The sequence below is a fragment of the Uloborus diversus genome, chromosome 3, assembly GCF_026930045.1.
Source record: "Uloborus diversus isolate 005 chromosome 3, Udiv.v.3.1, whole genome shotgun sequence".
NCBI classification, from domain to species: Eukaryota; Metazoa; Arthropoda; class Arachnida; order Araneae; family Uloboridae; genus Uloborus; species Uloborus diversus.
In genome coordinates this window covers 170,983,431-171,000,327 of record NC_072733.1, presented here as the reverse complement: position 1 = coordinate 171,000,327, position 16,897 = coordinate 170,983,431, and the positions used below count along the sequence as shown (strand labels likewise).

At 33.6% G+C, this 16,897-nt stretch overlaps 1 protein-coding gene across 1 annotated transcript in view; it reads left to right on the top strand.

The window, feature by feature from the left end:
* LOC129219050 (gamma-aminobutyric acid type B receptor subunit 2-like) overlaps window positions 1–16,897 on the top strand; it is a 156,802-nt gene that overhangs the window by 88,648 nt on the left and 51,257 nt on the right. The window contains exons 9-10 of the mRNA XM_054853370.1: window positions 5,231–5,291; window positions 6,157–6,246. Coding sequence (XP_054709345.1) covers window positions 5,231–5,291; window positions 6,157–6,246 — 151 coding nt within the window. The remainder of the gene's footprint in view (window positions 1–5,230; window positions 5,292–6,156; window positions 6,247–16,897) is intronic.

The following is a 16,897-nucleotide window of genomic DNA, read 5'->3' as shown; positions in this document are numbered from 1 at the left end:
GGTAACTTTGTGGTAATTCCGCTGATTCGATCGAGCAAAGTGATCTGATTTTTATTCATCTATACTAAGCTAAAAAAAAACTAAGTCTGGTAGACGAAGTCGAATTGTACTTCAGAACATATCACGATCGTGACATGTTTTGCTGTAACATGTCACGATCAATGGTCGTTCATTTCCAAACAAAATAGGACACCTCTCCATTTTCTTAAAGAAGTTTGCTTTTTCCTCAATAACGAGCTTCCTTTTCGCTATATCAGATGATGTTCTGACGACGACCATCATCTTCCGTGGCCTTTGCACTCTCCAAAACTAACTCCATGCGATTTTTTTATGGAGTTTTTATCAAAGATCGTGTGTTCATGCTTCTTATGCCACGTAGCTACTTTACGAGATCCATGCCAAAAGATCTCAATCGCATTTGAAGAACTTGGAGTTTCTTTCCTAAAGTCAACTTTTGTTGCACTGGTAATATTGCTTTAAGTGTATAATGATTTTACAAGACATTAAAACTGAAAAGCCTTTCAAACCATTTTCTTTTTAAATATTTGTCTTTGTTGAGAAAGTTATGTTATTTTCACCCATACTGCACAAAATTAATAATACTAATTATAGTTTTTTGCTGTTGTTAAGTGCTACTTCTTCATATTTTACTCATATCAGTAATACCCGCGACATTTTCTTTTTCTTTCTTTCTTTTTCTTTTTTTTTTTTTTTTTTTTGTAAAAATGAAATTGCATAAACCACTTGTATAAGCATTTTTAGTGTACTATTACTATAAATTCAGTTTTAAATAGAAAATTTAAACTTTATATTAAGTTTATCTTCAAATGATCAGTAATGTGCAGTTTTATAAACAGTTGATTAATAATGACTTTGACCCATTAATAGCATTCAATTACGTTATAGTGCAAACTGAGATCACTTCTTCGAAGTCAAATACAAATATAATATGGTAGTATACGATTTTCCGGAAAAACATATAGGAAATGTGATGTTTACTATACTTCTCTCCCGAGGCTGACACTTTCAAACGGTGCTATTCTATTTCCTTGCTTGCCTTCACTTCAAACAGATGCGCTTCTTGACAGCTATTTTGCTAGCTCTCTTGATAGTATGGTAGCTGTCAAGAGTCTGCTTACTCTGAAGTGAAAATACTGCCATATTTTGAGGCATTTTAATCAAATTTCCTCTCCTTGAAAGTTTAATCTTGTTGAGCTGAAAAGTTATATATATATATTATTTTGGCGCAAGTTTCAAAAAAAATTCATTCACACAGATCGTAGTCTTATTTCGTATTTTGTAATTAAAGTGAACTATTGGTACACAATAAGAAAATTCATGTGCATATTGCATGACTGGTTAAAACTTTGTTGATATGCAACGAGGGGCAGAGATAATAATTCTATATCTATATAATATACCCAATAACATATTTTATTATTAGCTACGATAGATAATTTTAACACTTTATTTTATGAAAGGAAATTATCGAAATTTCTTCCAGACTGTTAATAATTAATGCAACATTTGAGCCTTGCGATGCACTTTGAAAAACGTCACTAGCTCTATAAAATTATACTGCTGATCATGAAAAAGAAAAATGCTATTAGCTGTCGGACAGTTTTCGTGTATAGCCTTACGAAAAAACACCGCATACCGTCTTATAGCTCATTGCATGATATTGTTTCCTTTTCTTGCTTTTCTTGTTAGCAACCAAATTCTATTTTATCCTGAAAATGCTCGAAATATTTATGTCTCAAATTTCAATGAATTTCAATAAATATTTTTATTTACGTTAAAAAAAAATTTATCACTGTATTTAAGCATTATATTTTACTATTTAAATTGAATTTTAAATAAATACTAGATAATGCATCGTCATCCTTATTTATCTCTAGGGTAAAAGGCTTAAGGCTTTCACTAAAAGGGACATAATCTGATACAGACGAAAATCCTTCTTCGTGAATTAAGGATAACAAGATGGTAGATCAAACAACCAATGAAACATCAGATCGGAAATTACTCTAAACAGGATTAGTTGACTAAAATTATCGGCTTAACTTCCAAGTGCGGGCCACATACATGGAAGTTGACAAATCAGTTGGGGAGGTTCAGTAACAGTTTTATCTACTTCCGTCTAACTTCGAACTTAAAACTTTATTCAAATCCTCTGAGAGTTGATTTACTATGGGAAATTTTCGTTTTCACATGTGCAGCTAATTACCAAAATTCATGCTGAGATAAATATTTGACTTTCTTTTATAATGTTAACGCGTGGAATTCATGTTATATTTTGTCTCTTGGGGTTGATACAAAATAGATTACCATATATTTGTTTTTCTTTATATTGCTTTCAATTTACAGCTGAATAAGAGAAAAATATATTTAATTACAAAATACAATGGACACAGATGAGAACTGCCCAGCTAAACACTTGTTCAAACATACCTTCATTTCAGAAACAAATACCTTTGCTCTAAAAAGTAAAAATAAGTATACAACAACGTTAAAAAATGCAATGTGTTGCAAAACTGTTTTTTACATTGTTGTATATTTGCATTTTGTTGCGAATTAGTGATTTTTTAACGCTCTTATATGTATGTTTATGTCTTCGTTTAAATACACTTAGTGATTACCTCTGATACGGAAAAAGAGAAACAAACGCCGAATGAATACTTTCAGTGACTAAAAATGAAACATTTCAGTTTTAATCTTACCATGTATTTCTTATCTCGCTTACATTTCTTATTTTAGAAGTACAAACTATTTCAGTCTTAGAGAAATCACTTAGTACGTAAATATGATTTATTAGTAACATTTACTCATTAGTTCAAGAAATTGTTGGTTTTATTATTCACTAATAAAATGATTTTAATATTAGTGAACAATAATTTATTGCCGAGCTATTTTTCCACCACTGAAATACCGGTACAAAAATCTTATCTTCTCTTATTAAAAACTTATCTTTAATTATAATATTGCATATATAAGTAATGAAAAATGAAATGTGTCTGCAACAAAACAAATGATTTTAGCATTTTTCTCACGGGTCTCATGAGAAGCGTTAGTCACTGAGCCAAAAAATATTATTTAATATTGTTTCTAGAAATTTTGAAAAATTTCATTCCATTAAATAGAAATAGACTTCATGTTCAAAATCAAGTTCGTGCAATGAAACATTGAATGAACTTATTTGGAGTCATTGTAGGGTGGTTGGTGCAACAATTGATACATCAAAGTGGAATGGCCCATGAATGTCAGTTTGTTACGAACTGCTGCCGTTGCTCTACTCATGGGTACTGAGTACTTATATGAGGCGTTCAAAGCTACAGTGGATCAAGTCCATGAATGAGTTGATCCACTTTAGCTCTGAACGGCTCATATAATAAAAGCTCAAAAAGTTTTGTGTTGAATGAGGCGTTTAGAGCTAAAGTGAATCAAGTCGTTCATGGACATGATCAACTTTAGCTCCGAACGCCTCATCACAGATACCTGTTTGAATACCGAAAGTATTCGTTTCTTGTTGACTCTCACTTGTGCTCGTTTAAAATGCCTCATTGTTTACAAATAAGTCTGTCATTGCAATCACCTTCAATTACGAAGTTCAATTGAACACAGCAAATTTATTTCATTTGAAAGATCAAATAATTACTGAAACATCCTGGAGCAGAGGAAAAGTGAACAAAGGTGTCAAAATAGTATCTACTTTTTTCTGGGTCGTTAGACATTGCTATAAAAAAATACTGTCACATAATTTTGAATTTATTTTGCATCTTTACAAAAGCATACTTTAGATGTGCTATCAACATTTAGCACTATGCGTATATAAATATCTGTGGCTATTGCTAACGTTTCGGATGATCCTATTTCTCTGTTAAATGTTACTAATTTTTTCGAAGTTTTAACTTCAAAAATGATTTTTCCTGGCTCATCCCAGTCAAGTCGCAACTAGACATCTAAAACTGCTGTCAAACCGTTTACATCTTAAATCATAGGCCAATACCAGCTATTTAAAGTTTTTTAGACACTTTGCTGTCAGTAACATCTAATCAATAACATCTTCCTTTATGCCTTCAATAAAAATATGTGAACAATTTTTCGTGTTCAGACTCATGGTTTCATATTTGTGTGTACTCTGGGTGTGGCCGAGTTAGGGTATGATTTCAGAACATAAGTTATCAACGGAAACCTTATTTGACGAAATTCCACACCTTTCGGCATTTCAACTCGCTTCAGAAATACAAAACTTCTCTTTTAAATCCTATCGTGAGTGACGTCACACTCAAAAGTATTCGCATAGACTTCGAACATTTTAGGAATTGCGCACTAAACTTGTACTTTTTCCAATCAAATTTCTACATTTTTTTTTTTTCATTTTTATCAAATTGATAAAGAACCGATTTTTAACTTGACAAGATTTTTTTTAAACAAATGAAAATGTAGAATACTTTTGCTCAATAAAAGTTTCAGTTTTTTTCACATAAAAGTAATATAAATTACTTTTCCTTCAAAAAAAAAAAAACTAAAAATCAATTTCACCGACATTCTTGTAACGAAATGTGTTTTTTCAGTATAACTCAATGAAATATCTGAAGAAAATTTCTATGCATCGATGAGAAAATGCGTCCCTATATCGATTAGCTGCTAATAATGTGTTGGCCATACTTAAAATGTAAAGAACTAATTGCTATACTTGGAGTTACAAAATGCACAGTAATAACAACAGAAGTTATTTTTAACATTCAAAACGATACAAAAAACCAGAATGTAGAGGTAAGTGAATACTTTATGGTAAAAAATAGTACTACACCATTTTTTCCTTTGCCTTATTTTCAATCAATCTTTCACTGCATGTTTCTTTAACTTAATTTTTAAATAAACTAAATATACCACATAATTCACAGTTGAAATCTTTCAAAATTATTAATGTACAGAGCATTTACATCGGGTATTCTGATATACAGTAAGTATTTCCTAAAATTGACAAATTGTCGACTCGGAGCAACAGTAGGATATCTTACTGTTATTCCTGGGATTAGAAGTCTTACTGTTATTCCTGGGATTAGATGTCTTACTGTTGCTCCGAGGCGACGAAATATTTTTGACAGTAGAAATATTTCCTGACAAACATTTTAAATAATAGTAAGTATTTTTCTGGATTAGACAAATATTTTGGCTTACAGTATGTATTTTCTGGAATTGAAAACGCCTTTCCTCATTTGGTTTTCAGGGTCCTGTATCATTCCATAAATCGGATCGAGTGGGAATCACTGCTTTCCATCAGAAACAAGGTAAGTTAATGGAAAACGTTAAATACTGGAACCTTTTTTGAAAAACAAATGTCCAAAGTTTGAGAGATTGGTAAACTCATTTCTCTTTAAATTCTGTTTGGTTTTCGAGTGTTTTTTGGAACTAAACAATAAAAATTACTTGTTACTAGAATAGTTTACTGTGGAGCTTTTCGTTTTCTCAAAAGATTACCGCGATCTGAGACCTATTATTACACCATTTGATTGGTGAGCTGTTAACGGCTTGATTAGTTTTAAACTGTTGGATTTCTAATTATAATAAGTTAAAATTAAGATCTAAAGCTTTCAAACTATTTTGAAAAAATGCAAAAATAACCAAAAGATATTGTTTTGACTTTGATTCAATATACTCCTTCTTTGGTACTTATGCCTGCACAAAATCTATTTTATAGATTAATTTTGTTAATTAATAAGTAACTAACGTTAATATGTTGTGAACAAATATTAGAACTATAAGAATTTCGACAAAAGGAAAAATGACGCATTACAATTCGGTATGTTGAAATTGTTTAATTAAATTTTATATCATTTAAAATAGTTATAATAGAAATGAACACTTTAACTAAACAGTTGTGTCGATCAATAGAAAAATTTCTTAATTGCAACAGAATAATGTTAACTATTTCCAGTATAATTTTTAAAATTTAACAGCAAATTCAATTTAAATCGAAACCTATCCGAATTTTAATGTACTAATTCCTATCACTTAGGATGTTTTGAAAACTTTCATCACATCTAAAAATATTTGTTGTTGTCTTGGCATTATTTTTGCCGTTTGTCCTGATAAATTGTTCGTAACCAATGCCTCTTTATCTTTTGGTTTTGAAACCAGCCTAATATATTTTAGGTAATCTATTGAAATTAGCTGCTGTTTATGAGCCAGAAGCAGCTGAATTAGATGAGCATTGCTTGAGTTGCAGTGGATTTCAATGGCAAGGTATGTACCATACTATTATGTAATAGTTTCAAAGGATTGAGTTTTCTCGTGACATAAGAAGATACATTTATAGAAATTATTCATCTACTAAATTTAGAAAAATGTTGAGATCCAGGACTAAAATGGAATCAATTTGCTTCAAAAGTTAGTCATTTTTTAATTAAAGTCTACAAGAATTAGAAGCGTTTCGATGTGGGAAAACCTTAAAATATAAAAATCGTATATTGAACTATGGGCACGAGTCGGACTAATATTAAAACCATTCCGGAACGTTTCTGGAAAATATCGTTCAGCTAGTGTTCCACATTTCTAAAAATAACATATCTGGAAAAACAGGAAAGTTTCCAGCGAAAAGTTAATACCTCTTCTGAAATTAACCCGGAATCCTTCTGAAGAACTCAGAAACCTTCTAAATAAAAGCCAACCATGTTTCTGGAATAAATCAGGAACGTTCAGATACTTGTTTATAGGAACAGAATTGGCACCTACCTGGTTTACCAGGATGGCTTCTAAAGTAAACATGGCAGAAGCTAAGGCATATTCGTCGGTAAAGTAAAAGAATTAATTATCCCGTGGCGGAGGGAATAGAAGGATTGAAATATTTAAAGTGATACATAACTCATACGTCTCATTAGTACACTTCTATTAAATAAAGCTTGTTGCAAAATATTTGACAAGACATTGATATTGAATAGCCATCCTAGGAAATAATATATATTTTTTCTCAAAGGTGCTTTTTGTGACAACGCCATAACTTCATGAATAATCTATCAAATTTCATAAGCAAAACATCACTTTAAAGATTTTTTTTCAACGCTTTCGGAGAAAATATTACAAAAATCTCTCAGTGTGGTGGTTTTTGGAAAAAATCGGTTCATTCATTCTTTAATACGGAGTGCTTTAATGTATAATGTATGTTTATTATGTATAATATCTTACGAGTGAAGCCGTGTAGCTCGGTTGGATAGAGAGTAGTGCTGAAAACAGGAAGATCGTTCAATCATGAGATTTGTCATTTTCAAATAACTTTTATCCCTCAGGTTAACTTTAATCAAAATTTCCAAGAATATATAATCTAAACTCATTTCAGGATTTTTAACTACAGTAGTGCTGTTGCATTAAAATCAGAAAAGAAAACTTTCATTTTAAGCATGATAAATCGCAGTATATTTCTCAAAGTTTTTTTTCTTTTAGGTGCTACCTTAAATACTTCATATAACCACAAAAATAAGACATCTTTTTATTTTCACCTCCATCGGCGAAACATAAGCAAACATCTCACATTTTGACTTTTTTAAACATTTGTATTATAAAAAATCAGTTTTTATATTCAAGCGCGAATGCTTTGATAGGGTCAGCTAGTGTTCTTAATAGTAAAGTAATAAAGATTCTTATCGCTAGACAATAATAAATGACTCGTTAGTCCTTAGTCCCAGTGATCCATCGTTGTTTTAACTTCCGTCAGAATATTTTGCAGCAATAAATGAGAAATTTTTTTGAAATTGTTAAAGAAATATCATTTTAGCAACATTACTGTCAGAGTTCTTTTTTCGAAGTTTTAATACCATGAAAAAATATTTATTAAGTTGTTTCATCTGAAATCACTTTGCTCAGAAAAAGATTTTTTCAAACATATGAACTATAAAAATGTCTTCTTTTTTTCCATATCATTGTAATATTTTCCAAATCTTACTTTAGTTTAAAAATTTTTTAAAAAAAGGTGAATGGATGCTGTAATGAAAACTGCATAAAATAGACCATTTTTCTTATTGACGTCTCAACAATTTCATATTTAATCAGTTTGTTACGAAAACGGCTGATATTTTTTTATTGAATCGACACATAGTCATAAAAAACATGTCAAGCAAGCATACGTGTTATCGAGAAGTGAATATAGAACAGAGACTTTCAAAAATTTCCAGCGAACAAATTCCATTTTGTGAACAATATTAACTCATTGTGAGTTGAAAATAGAAAAAAATGCGCAGAAAACAGTAACTGCATCCAGATAAAACCGGTAATGACTTAAAAGCGCATCTTTTATGAAAAAGTTATTTTGCAAATTTTACATACACTGCTCGACATTGAAAATGCAACACCAACAAAGAGTGTTCAGAAATTTATGCAAATGTTAGAGTAGACGTACATCACCGAGTTATGTAAATGATGTGAAATACGCAGCTCTCCGACGCACGTGAAGTAAGATATAAGGGAAGGAACTTGCAGAATGGGTAATATTCGTGTCGTTATTTCTGACTGGAGAATAATCGAAGAAATTTTGTTTTTGTGTTGGAGGATACGCGTAACACGAGGAAATACCAGGCCGCCGTCAACGAAGACACTTCCAGCAGATAGACGATTTTACGAGGGGTATGGTGATCGGACTAAGAAGGGGAAGTTAGTCCGTACGTCAAATCGTAGCTCATACCCACATGGATGCGAGCACGGTGCATCGGCTGTGCCGAAGATGGTTGGAACAACGAAATGTGGCAAGATTGAGGGATGCAGGGGCAGCCAGAGTGACGTCAGAACGCGTGGATCGACGCATCCACACACAAGTTGTAGCAGACCCACAAGTCACTTGTTCCTCGATTCTGCAGCATGTGCAAGATACCCTTAATGTTCCCGTGTCAACCAGAACCATTTTCCGTCGTTTGGTCGCACGTAGTCTGCAATCACGGCGTCAGCTAAGAAGACTGCCATTGACCCCACAACATAGACAGCAACGTTTAGTATGGTGCCGGACTAGAGCGACGTGGATGACAGAATGGGGAAATGTCGTGTTCTCAGATGAATCCCGCTTGTGTTTATCCGGTGATAGTCGCCGCATACGTGTGTGGCGTCAAAGTGGAGACAAATCTAATCCGGCAGTAACTGTGGAACGTCCCACCGCACGACAACGTGGCATAATGGTTTGGGGCGCAATTGCATACAATTCCATATCACCTCTAGTTCGTATTCAGGGCACTATGATGACCCAACGATATTTAGATAATGTGCTGCGGCCTGTGGCAATCCCTTACCTTCAAGGGCTACCTTTTTTCAGCAGGATAACGCCCGACCACACGGTCCTCGCATTGGCCAACATGATCTCCAAGGCACACAGATGCTTCCCTGGCCACCATGCTCTCCTGACCTGTCACCAAGCGAACATGTGTGGGATGTGATTGGACGCCGTTTGCAGACTCTGTCCCTGCCTCGTTCAGAAGACGAACTGTGGCAAATGGTTGAAAGGGAATGGAGAGCCATCCCTCTGGACACCATCCGCACCCTTATTGATTCTATGCCTAGACGTGTTTCTTCGTGTATCGCTGTCCGCGGTGGTCCTACATCCTACTGAGCCGACGCCGTTCTCGCTCTGTATTCTGCCTATCATTTTGAAACTAAGACCATTTATTATTCCTTGCTGCCTCTGTCTTTTTTCCAAATTTCATCACTTTCTGAGCACTCCTTCTTGGTGTTGCATTTTCTATGTCGAGCAGTGTATATTTAAAATAGTAATTGTACACTGGTGGAATATCAAGTGCCTAAATACAAGTACAGTCGACCCCCGCTTTGGCAATTCATCACGAAAAAGTATTGTAATAAGCGGGATATTCTATTATCCGGGGTAAAAATAACGCGCATCAACGGTGTAGTGGACTGAAATTTTATTATATTAAGCAGGATATTTTTTATCCGATATTTCAATAAGCGGGCTAGACTGTATGCTAGAGCACACAAAAGCGTTTCCATCTATGGTTTATTTATATTGTTTAGTCTTGTACTGATGGACGAGTAATTTCAACTCATTTTAAGCATAGCATTAGAGAAATTACATTCAGTTTATAAAATAATCTCACTATCAAAGCAGTTCGGCGTCAAGTTTGTAGCATGATTGATTGCATATGTAGTAACATATATGAGCGTGTTACTCTGAATATTTGTTGAGTATTCTTACAACCCTGAAAACTTATGCATTGTGGTTTTTTTGTAGCTGAGGTAAGATTCAAATGATTTGTAAATGCGTAACCGGAATACATTGTTTTTCCACGTCTTATTCAGCTCAAAGCCCTTAGAAATGAGAAATATTCATAAACTACATTACTCAAATTCCTGTTTAATAATAAATTGCTGTTGACTCAGGAAATAGAGCAGGACGATGCAAATATTAATGAGACGAAGCTTGAATATTAATCTGCTTGATCATTTGCTCTCCTTATCTATTCCCAAATGCCTAGTCTCAGGAGAGGGACATGAACCATAGAGTTGGAGCATTAAATAAACGCAAGCAAACTATAGGATTTCAAGTTTTTCCACAATAAATAATGTCACTACCGTAATTATGAAATAAATTTTCTGATATAGAAATATTTCCAGAGATATTTCATAAAGTGCATTAGAGTAATTTCCTAACCATCGCTGAAATTGAATTGCATGCGATTTTATTTACGCACCATAGAACTGCGTCGTACATATTGCTATATTTTTCAAACGTATAACACCTATACTGCCGTGATAAGCACGTGTTTCATGGTCATTTGAAAATGAGAAACAATTTTTAAGACATTCTGAAAAAGTATCGTTTTGAGCTCTGATGCTGATACGATTTTTGCGCTTAGCACTGCACTATAGTCCAGCTCATTATTATCGGCGTTCAACGAACTACAAAAATCGATTATTTTATACACACGTTGCTTGAAAAATTGCAAACAAACATCAATGTTTCACAAAAAAAACTTTTTTCTTCAATATTCTTGATTTTAGCAAATTAACATTGGTTTTGAAGTAGATTCGCTTGTAAACAAACGCTACCAATCGTCAGGTGGACCATAAATTGGTCTCAAGTTTCACGAATTGAAATAAAAGAAAAGAAGCTCGTGTTAATATTTTGTGTTTGAATATTTCATTTAAGGAGATGGACACATTTCGATTTCGAGTCGCAACTGACTACAACTGTATTTATGTCGAGGACTGCATACTAAGTGCCTTGCCTCCACTATTTTTTATACCGATAGATGGCAGCACCATCACCGGATCGAACAGTTAATGAGAATGTAGAACTAGACCAGGAGCTAATAGCTACCTGGTGCTAGCACCCCCAGAGGTATCGTTTCACTTGGAGGACATTGAGACCACGAGCATATTTAACGTCGCTCAGTCCCCTTTAATGACGACGGTGGGTCTTCGACCATCGAGGTTCGAACTCAGGACCCTTCGGCCCCGATTCCGACACTCTACCGATCGGACTACCACGGCCCCTGGACACATTTAATGAAAATTACTTACAAAACGTATGAAGGGCCACGGGGAAGAATGATCATAGTCCACCATGCTCGAATTTCCCTCATTACGTTTCTGAGCTTGAAATCTCGAATCGTTTCCAAGTTAGCCTCATTCTTCCCTGTTAAAACTCACTCACTATGATGATTCTTTCCTGAATAATATTTCTCTTGAATACTGTCTGTAATAATCTACGTGTTCCCATACGTTAACCAGAGTTTTTTAGAAAAATGGACTTTGATCGTTCTTCCCCGTAGTCCTTCATATCTTATGAATTTAACTTTCATACTGGGTACAGATGGGATAATTTTCATTTGATCGTTAATAGTTTGTTAGTATGCCAGTTTGCTGTAAGAAATGCATTTTATAGTAGGGAACATTTGTCTATGTACATCAGAATGACAATTGTCTAAAACTCTTTTAACCGGAACTTCGTTTAAAAGATGTTTTCTAACATTTAATAATTTGGGCAAGTCATTTCAGGGTCATAGAGAACCATTTGTAGTACAACTGAATTACCTATGCATTATTATCGTTTTTCCCCCCTTCCCCGCCATGCTTTGTTGTACCCCTTTCATTGAATTTTTCAATCAATAAACAATTCATTTGCTTTAAGAGTTAATAAATCGGAAAGGAAAGTATTGATTCATTACGTAATTATTTTTAGCGGCATATTTATGTTTGTAGTTAAAGAACAGAAGATTTAGCTACGGAGATTACGTATCCCAATTAAAGAACTTCATTATTAATTACACAATAGAGATTTTAGTTAAAATTAATAATCTTATATCTATTAAATTTTAAAAGCATTTTTTTGACTTATACGACATTTACCTAACAGCATTGTTTATAATTATTCTAATACTAGCTGCATTACCCGGCGTTGCACGGTCTACCTCGAAAATAAAAGCTGTGTCAAGTGACGGAAGCTTAGCAATCAGGCTTAAATAAAAGAAAAAAAATGCCTAAAATTTCCCGCCAGCCTCTGGGGAATGTGTTAAGTCAGGGAATGGTTAGTAGCTCCTACAAAGCTCCGTTGGAAAGAAAACTTCTAGGTCTCTTCATATTTTATTGTGTCACACTGCTCTCTTTCCATTTGCTTAAAGCATTTCGGTCATCTGAAAGCAAAAGAAAAAAAAAAACAAATAACACTTGTGTCACAGCCGCATCCAACATTCTAAATATACAATAAAAATATGAGAGTTTAGCAGAGGTTATGAATGTACCACACACAACAAAAATCGCATGCATTGCTTTACACTAAGGGTTCTCAGCATTTTAGGCTCTGCGCCCCCCTTTGAACTCTGACGGGAGCTCACGTGTCCTCCCCCCCCCCGTCAATACGAGGGCACAGTCAAAATTTGAAACAAGCTAGTTGGGGTATCTGAGCAGGTTATTAAATAAAAATATGGATAATTTCGTAAACAAACTTAATATTACTACGCATAACTTTATTTTGAGCATAGTCTTATTAGAACATGGGAAATTAAAGAACTGAATGAAGTAAATTGGAAGCAATCTAGGCCCTAGATGAGGTTGATTATAAACCTCTAAAACAGTACTAAAACTTACAAAGCTGAAGGAGAACATGTAAAAGTTGTTTTTGTAACCATTGAAAATCATTTAGTCATGCTGGCAAAAAATTTAAAATTGTTTTCTTGCTGAGGACAAACTGATAGCAAGTTACGAGTGGGTTAGAGATGCATTTCATGTAATTCAGGAAGGACCCTCAATTGAGAAGAAGAAAAATTCATAGACTTTACGACAAGTGGCGAAACCAAAAGACAATTTAATAATAAATCACTATTTGAATTTTGGTCAGGAGTAGATGAGGATTCTTTCTCCGCACTAAAAACAAGGGCATTTTTCATTCTTTTGCCATTTTCAAGATCCTACCTTTATGAAACTGGATTTTCTGATGTGTCTTCTTTGAAGACAAAATATAGATCTCGGCTAAATATAGAAACAGAACTGAGAGTGGTTATTTTTTATTTTAAGATTTCTTTCGAAAAACTTTGTTCTTCAAGACAGGCCCTAGGAAGTCACTAATAATTACGAAATTTCTTTCTTAATTTGGTACGTTTTTATTAGGTAAGTTTTGATTCAGAAGTTGTTTACTTTAATGAGATAATTATTAAATATATTGAAATGCATTTTCTTTTCTATTGGTATGTGAGCTTTTTTTTTCCGTCAGTTAATTCTTTTAACTAATATTTTCTCTTGGATATTTTCGCGCCCCACCCCTAGGGGGCGTGCCCCACAGGTTGAGAATCACTGCTTTACACTCATTAGATTCAAAATACACTATTACTTTGTACAGCTCATCCTACACTATTACAAAACAATACGAATTTGTTTTTTATCAAAAGATGTTTGGTTATTTAATGCGTCCTTCTCCTCTATAATCCTATCAATTTACGATTTTTATACAAATACAAAATGATGACACACAACAAACTATAAATTTAGCACAGCTTGTTCTTGTAAATTTTTCAATCCCTAAGAAAGATCAAAAATCATCATAAAACTATTTACCTCATTCCAAGTACTAGCAGGTTATAGTATGTCAGTGGCGTACCTAACATGGGTGGTACCTGGGACGGTAATTTGTGGTGTCCCCCCCCCCCCTCTCTTAGAAACGCAAAAAAAGGTTTTAATGTTCTATTGAAATATGAAAATCATATAATCTTCAGAAACAACTATAATTGTGTAATAACGAAATTTTTAAAGTTGGCTAATGTACAAAAGACAAGTACAAACTGTGAACGCTTTTTATATACGTAGCCGTAACGCATATGTGCAGTGCCGTCACGGGGTCAAAAAAGTTAGGGGGGTGTATGAAGTTGGTGGTTCTTTTACTTTTTAGGAAGTCATTACTAGGTCTAAGTATTTACAACATGAACCTAATCCTGAGCATGATATTCACTCCATGATAGGGTGTGTGGAAAGGACAAATTCGGGGTCTCTCCCCCGAATTTTTTAAAAATTTATAGTCTTAGAAATGCATTTTAGATTAGCTTTAATATCCTTAAATGCATCTTGGCTGTCACCCTCCAAAAGGATGTGCTCACCCCGTAATAATGCGTTTCAAAGATAAAAATATATCTAATTTAAAATGTTGGGAAGAAAATTTCAAAACTAAAGTATCCATTTTTTTCATTCACGCATAAATCCAGTTTGGTATGAGCCCCCCCCCCCTACAGAGGGTGTCTCTCAGCATAAATGCCCCCCCCCCCCACCGTGGTGATGCAACTGCGTTTGATAGAGTAAATATAATTTAAAATATTAAAGATTTTCTGAATCAAAGTATTGATATTTTTCAAAAACGTGTAATTCCACTTTGGGTGTCACCCCTCAGACAGATATCACACGGGGACCGTCTTCCACCCAAAAAATCGACGCACCAAGAAGAAATTGTCAGAATAAAACTAAAGTTAAGGTACGTAAGGACAATATTACTATTAGAAAAATGATTTCAAAATTGAAGCCAAATTGACTATTTATTACTGAAAACATCCCAAATGCAAGGAGAATTTAGGACTCTGTTGAGCCACATCTAGCGTGAATGTATGAGGCGATACAAACTATTATTGCCACACACAATCTCGTACGATGACCTTCGTCATCTCGTGCCAAAGGTACTATAAACGTGCCACTAATTCGATCAAACTTGTAAACTTTTCAACTTATCGTTTGAAGGGATCCCAGGTATGCTAAATCTGTGACAAAACAGGGGATCAGACCGGCCAGAGAAGGAGATAATGTGGAAGAGGAAGTTCTTTGAGACCCTTGCTGTGTGCGACCGAGCATTGTCCATTTTAAAAAAGGACTCTTGGGAGGCCTACCATGAGTTCCAACGCATGCTACTGAAGCATACCACAAACTTACCGTTCGGCTACCACCACATTTGTGAATCAATATATATTGTATATGATGTAGTCATTTAGTTAATCTCCAGTACATTTTAAAATCTTCACCATCCTTTAGTCAAATTTGAGCTCGAGATTTCAATTGCGATTCAGAGCTTAAGATGAGAACTGCAAATTGAAACAGTGCATATTTTTCTTACATTTTAATCCCTGGATTTTAAATAATACTGAAAAAGAGACTCATCAAAGAAATGTTTTATTGGTTTGTTCTATGTTCTACAGCGTCACTAAGCATTTTTATAAAACATCAATGCATGATCACAGAAGGCGGCCAAATTATAATACTCAAGCAAACTTTTTCGTATTTTTATTGTTTTTTATTGTTGTTACATAGTTTTATTATTTGAACACATTTTTAAAGTTTATTTAAAATATGAATTAAACATATTAAACGTAAAGTATCTTCTGATTGATAATATTAATAAGTAATAAAATAAATATTTTTATTTAGTAACTCCGCCTTTTGCTGTAACACGGCTTGGATGCGACGCGGCATGCTTTCAATGCATGATATGGCTACTTGAGTTATCTAGAATTATATATAAAATCTTTTTTTTTTCTTTTTTTTCTTCCAAAAATCACTCACAAGAAAAAGCTTGTTACTTAAAATTTTAATGGACATTGACGTCTGACGCATCTAAAATAGTAATAAAAAAAAGTGTTGCCCGAATAAACTTTAAACTTTTAAATATACTTTAAAATATGTTCAAATAATAAAACTATGTAACAACAATAAAAATACAAAAAGCTTGTTTGAGTTTAATAATTTGGCCATCCTCTGTATTATTTTGTTGGGATTTCAGGAAAAATAACTAATCAAAGTGATTTCAAGGTTCGGCAACCGCGCTTGTTTTAACTAAAAAACTCATAACATTACATCTCATTTATATTTCTGAAGCTTTGCTAATATTTATGAAGATATTTGCAAAGTTACATCCGTTAAAAATGACATGCTATTATTTTGCTGTATTAAATCGAAACCTGTTGTTAAAAAGTAATAAAATTCAATAAATCCATTTTCCTGATATGAATTTTTATCGCATTGTTAAAAGATAATTTATTTAGCTGTCTGATTAAATTTGAAGGCCTTTTCACATATAAAGCAGGTATTTTCAAACCTGCTCTGTAGATAAAATTTGCGCTTCGGTGAGAAATCAATTTTGAGAAGCTGTGGGTGGTATAGAAAATTTCAGTAAATGTTGCGAAGATATCTTAAATGGGAAAGTTTCTCGAATTCTGTGTATTTCACTACTTTATGATATCAAATATGCTCGCTTCTTCTACTTTGCATATATTTCTTTATTATCATCATCTGGAAATAGAAAGCGGAAATGATGTATGCAGATCATACGAGTAGCTCTGAAAGAGGGATCAACGATAAAATGATATTGAGATAAAATAGGTGGATTTAGATTATATATATATATATTAGGGTGGTCCTTATTTATATGGGGAAAAAA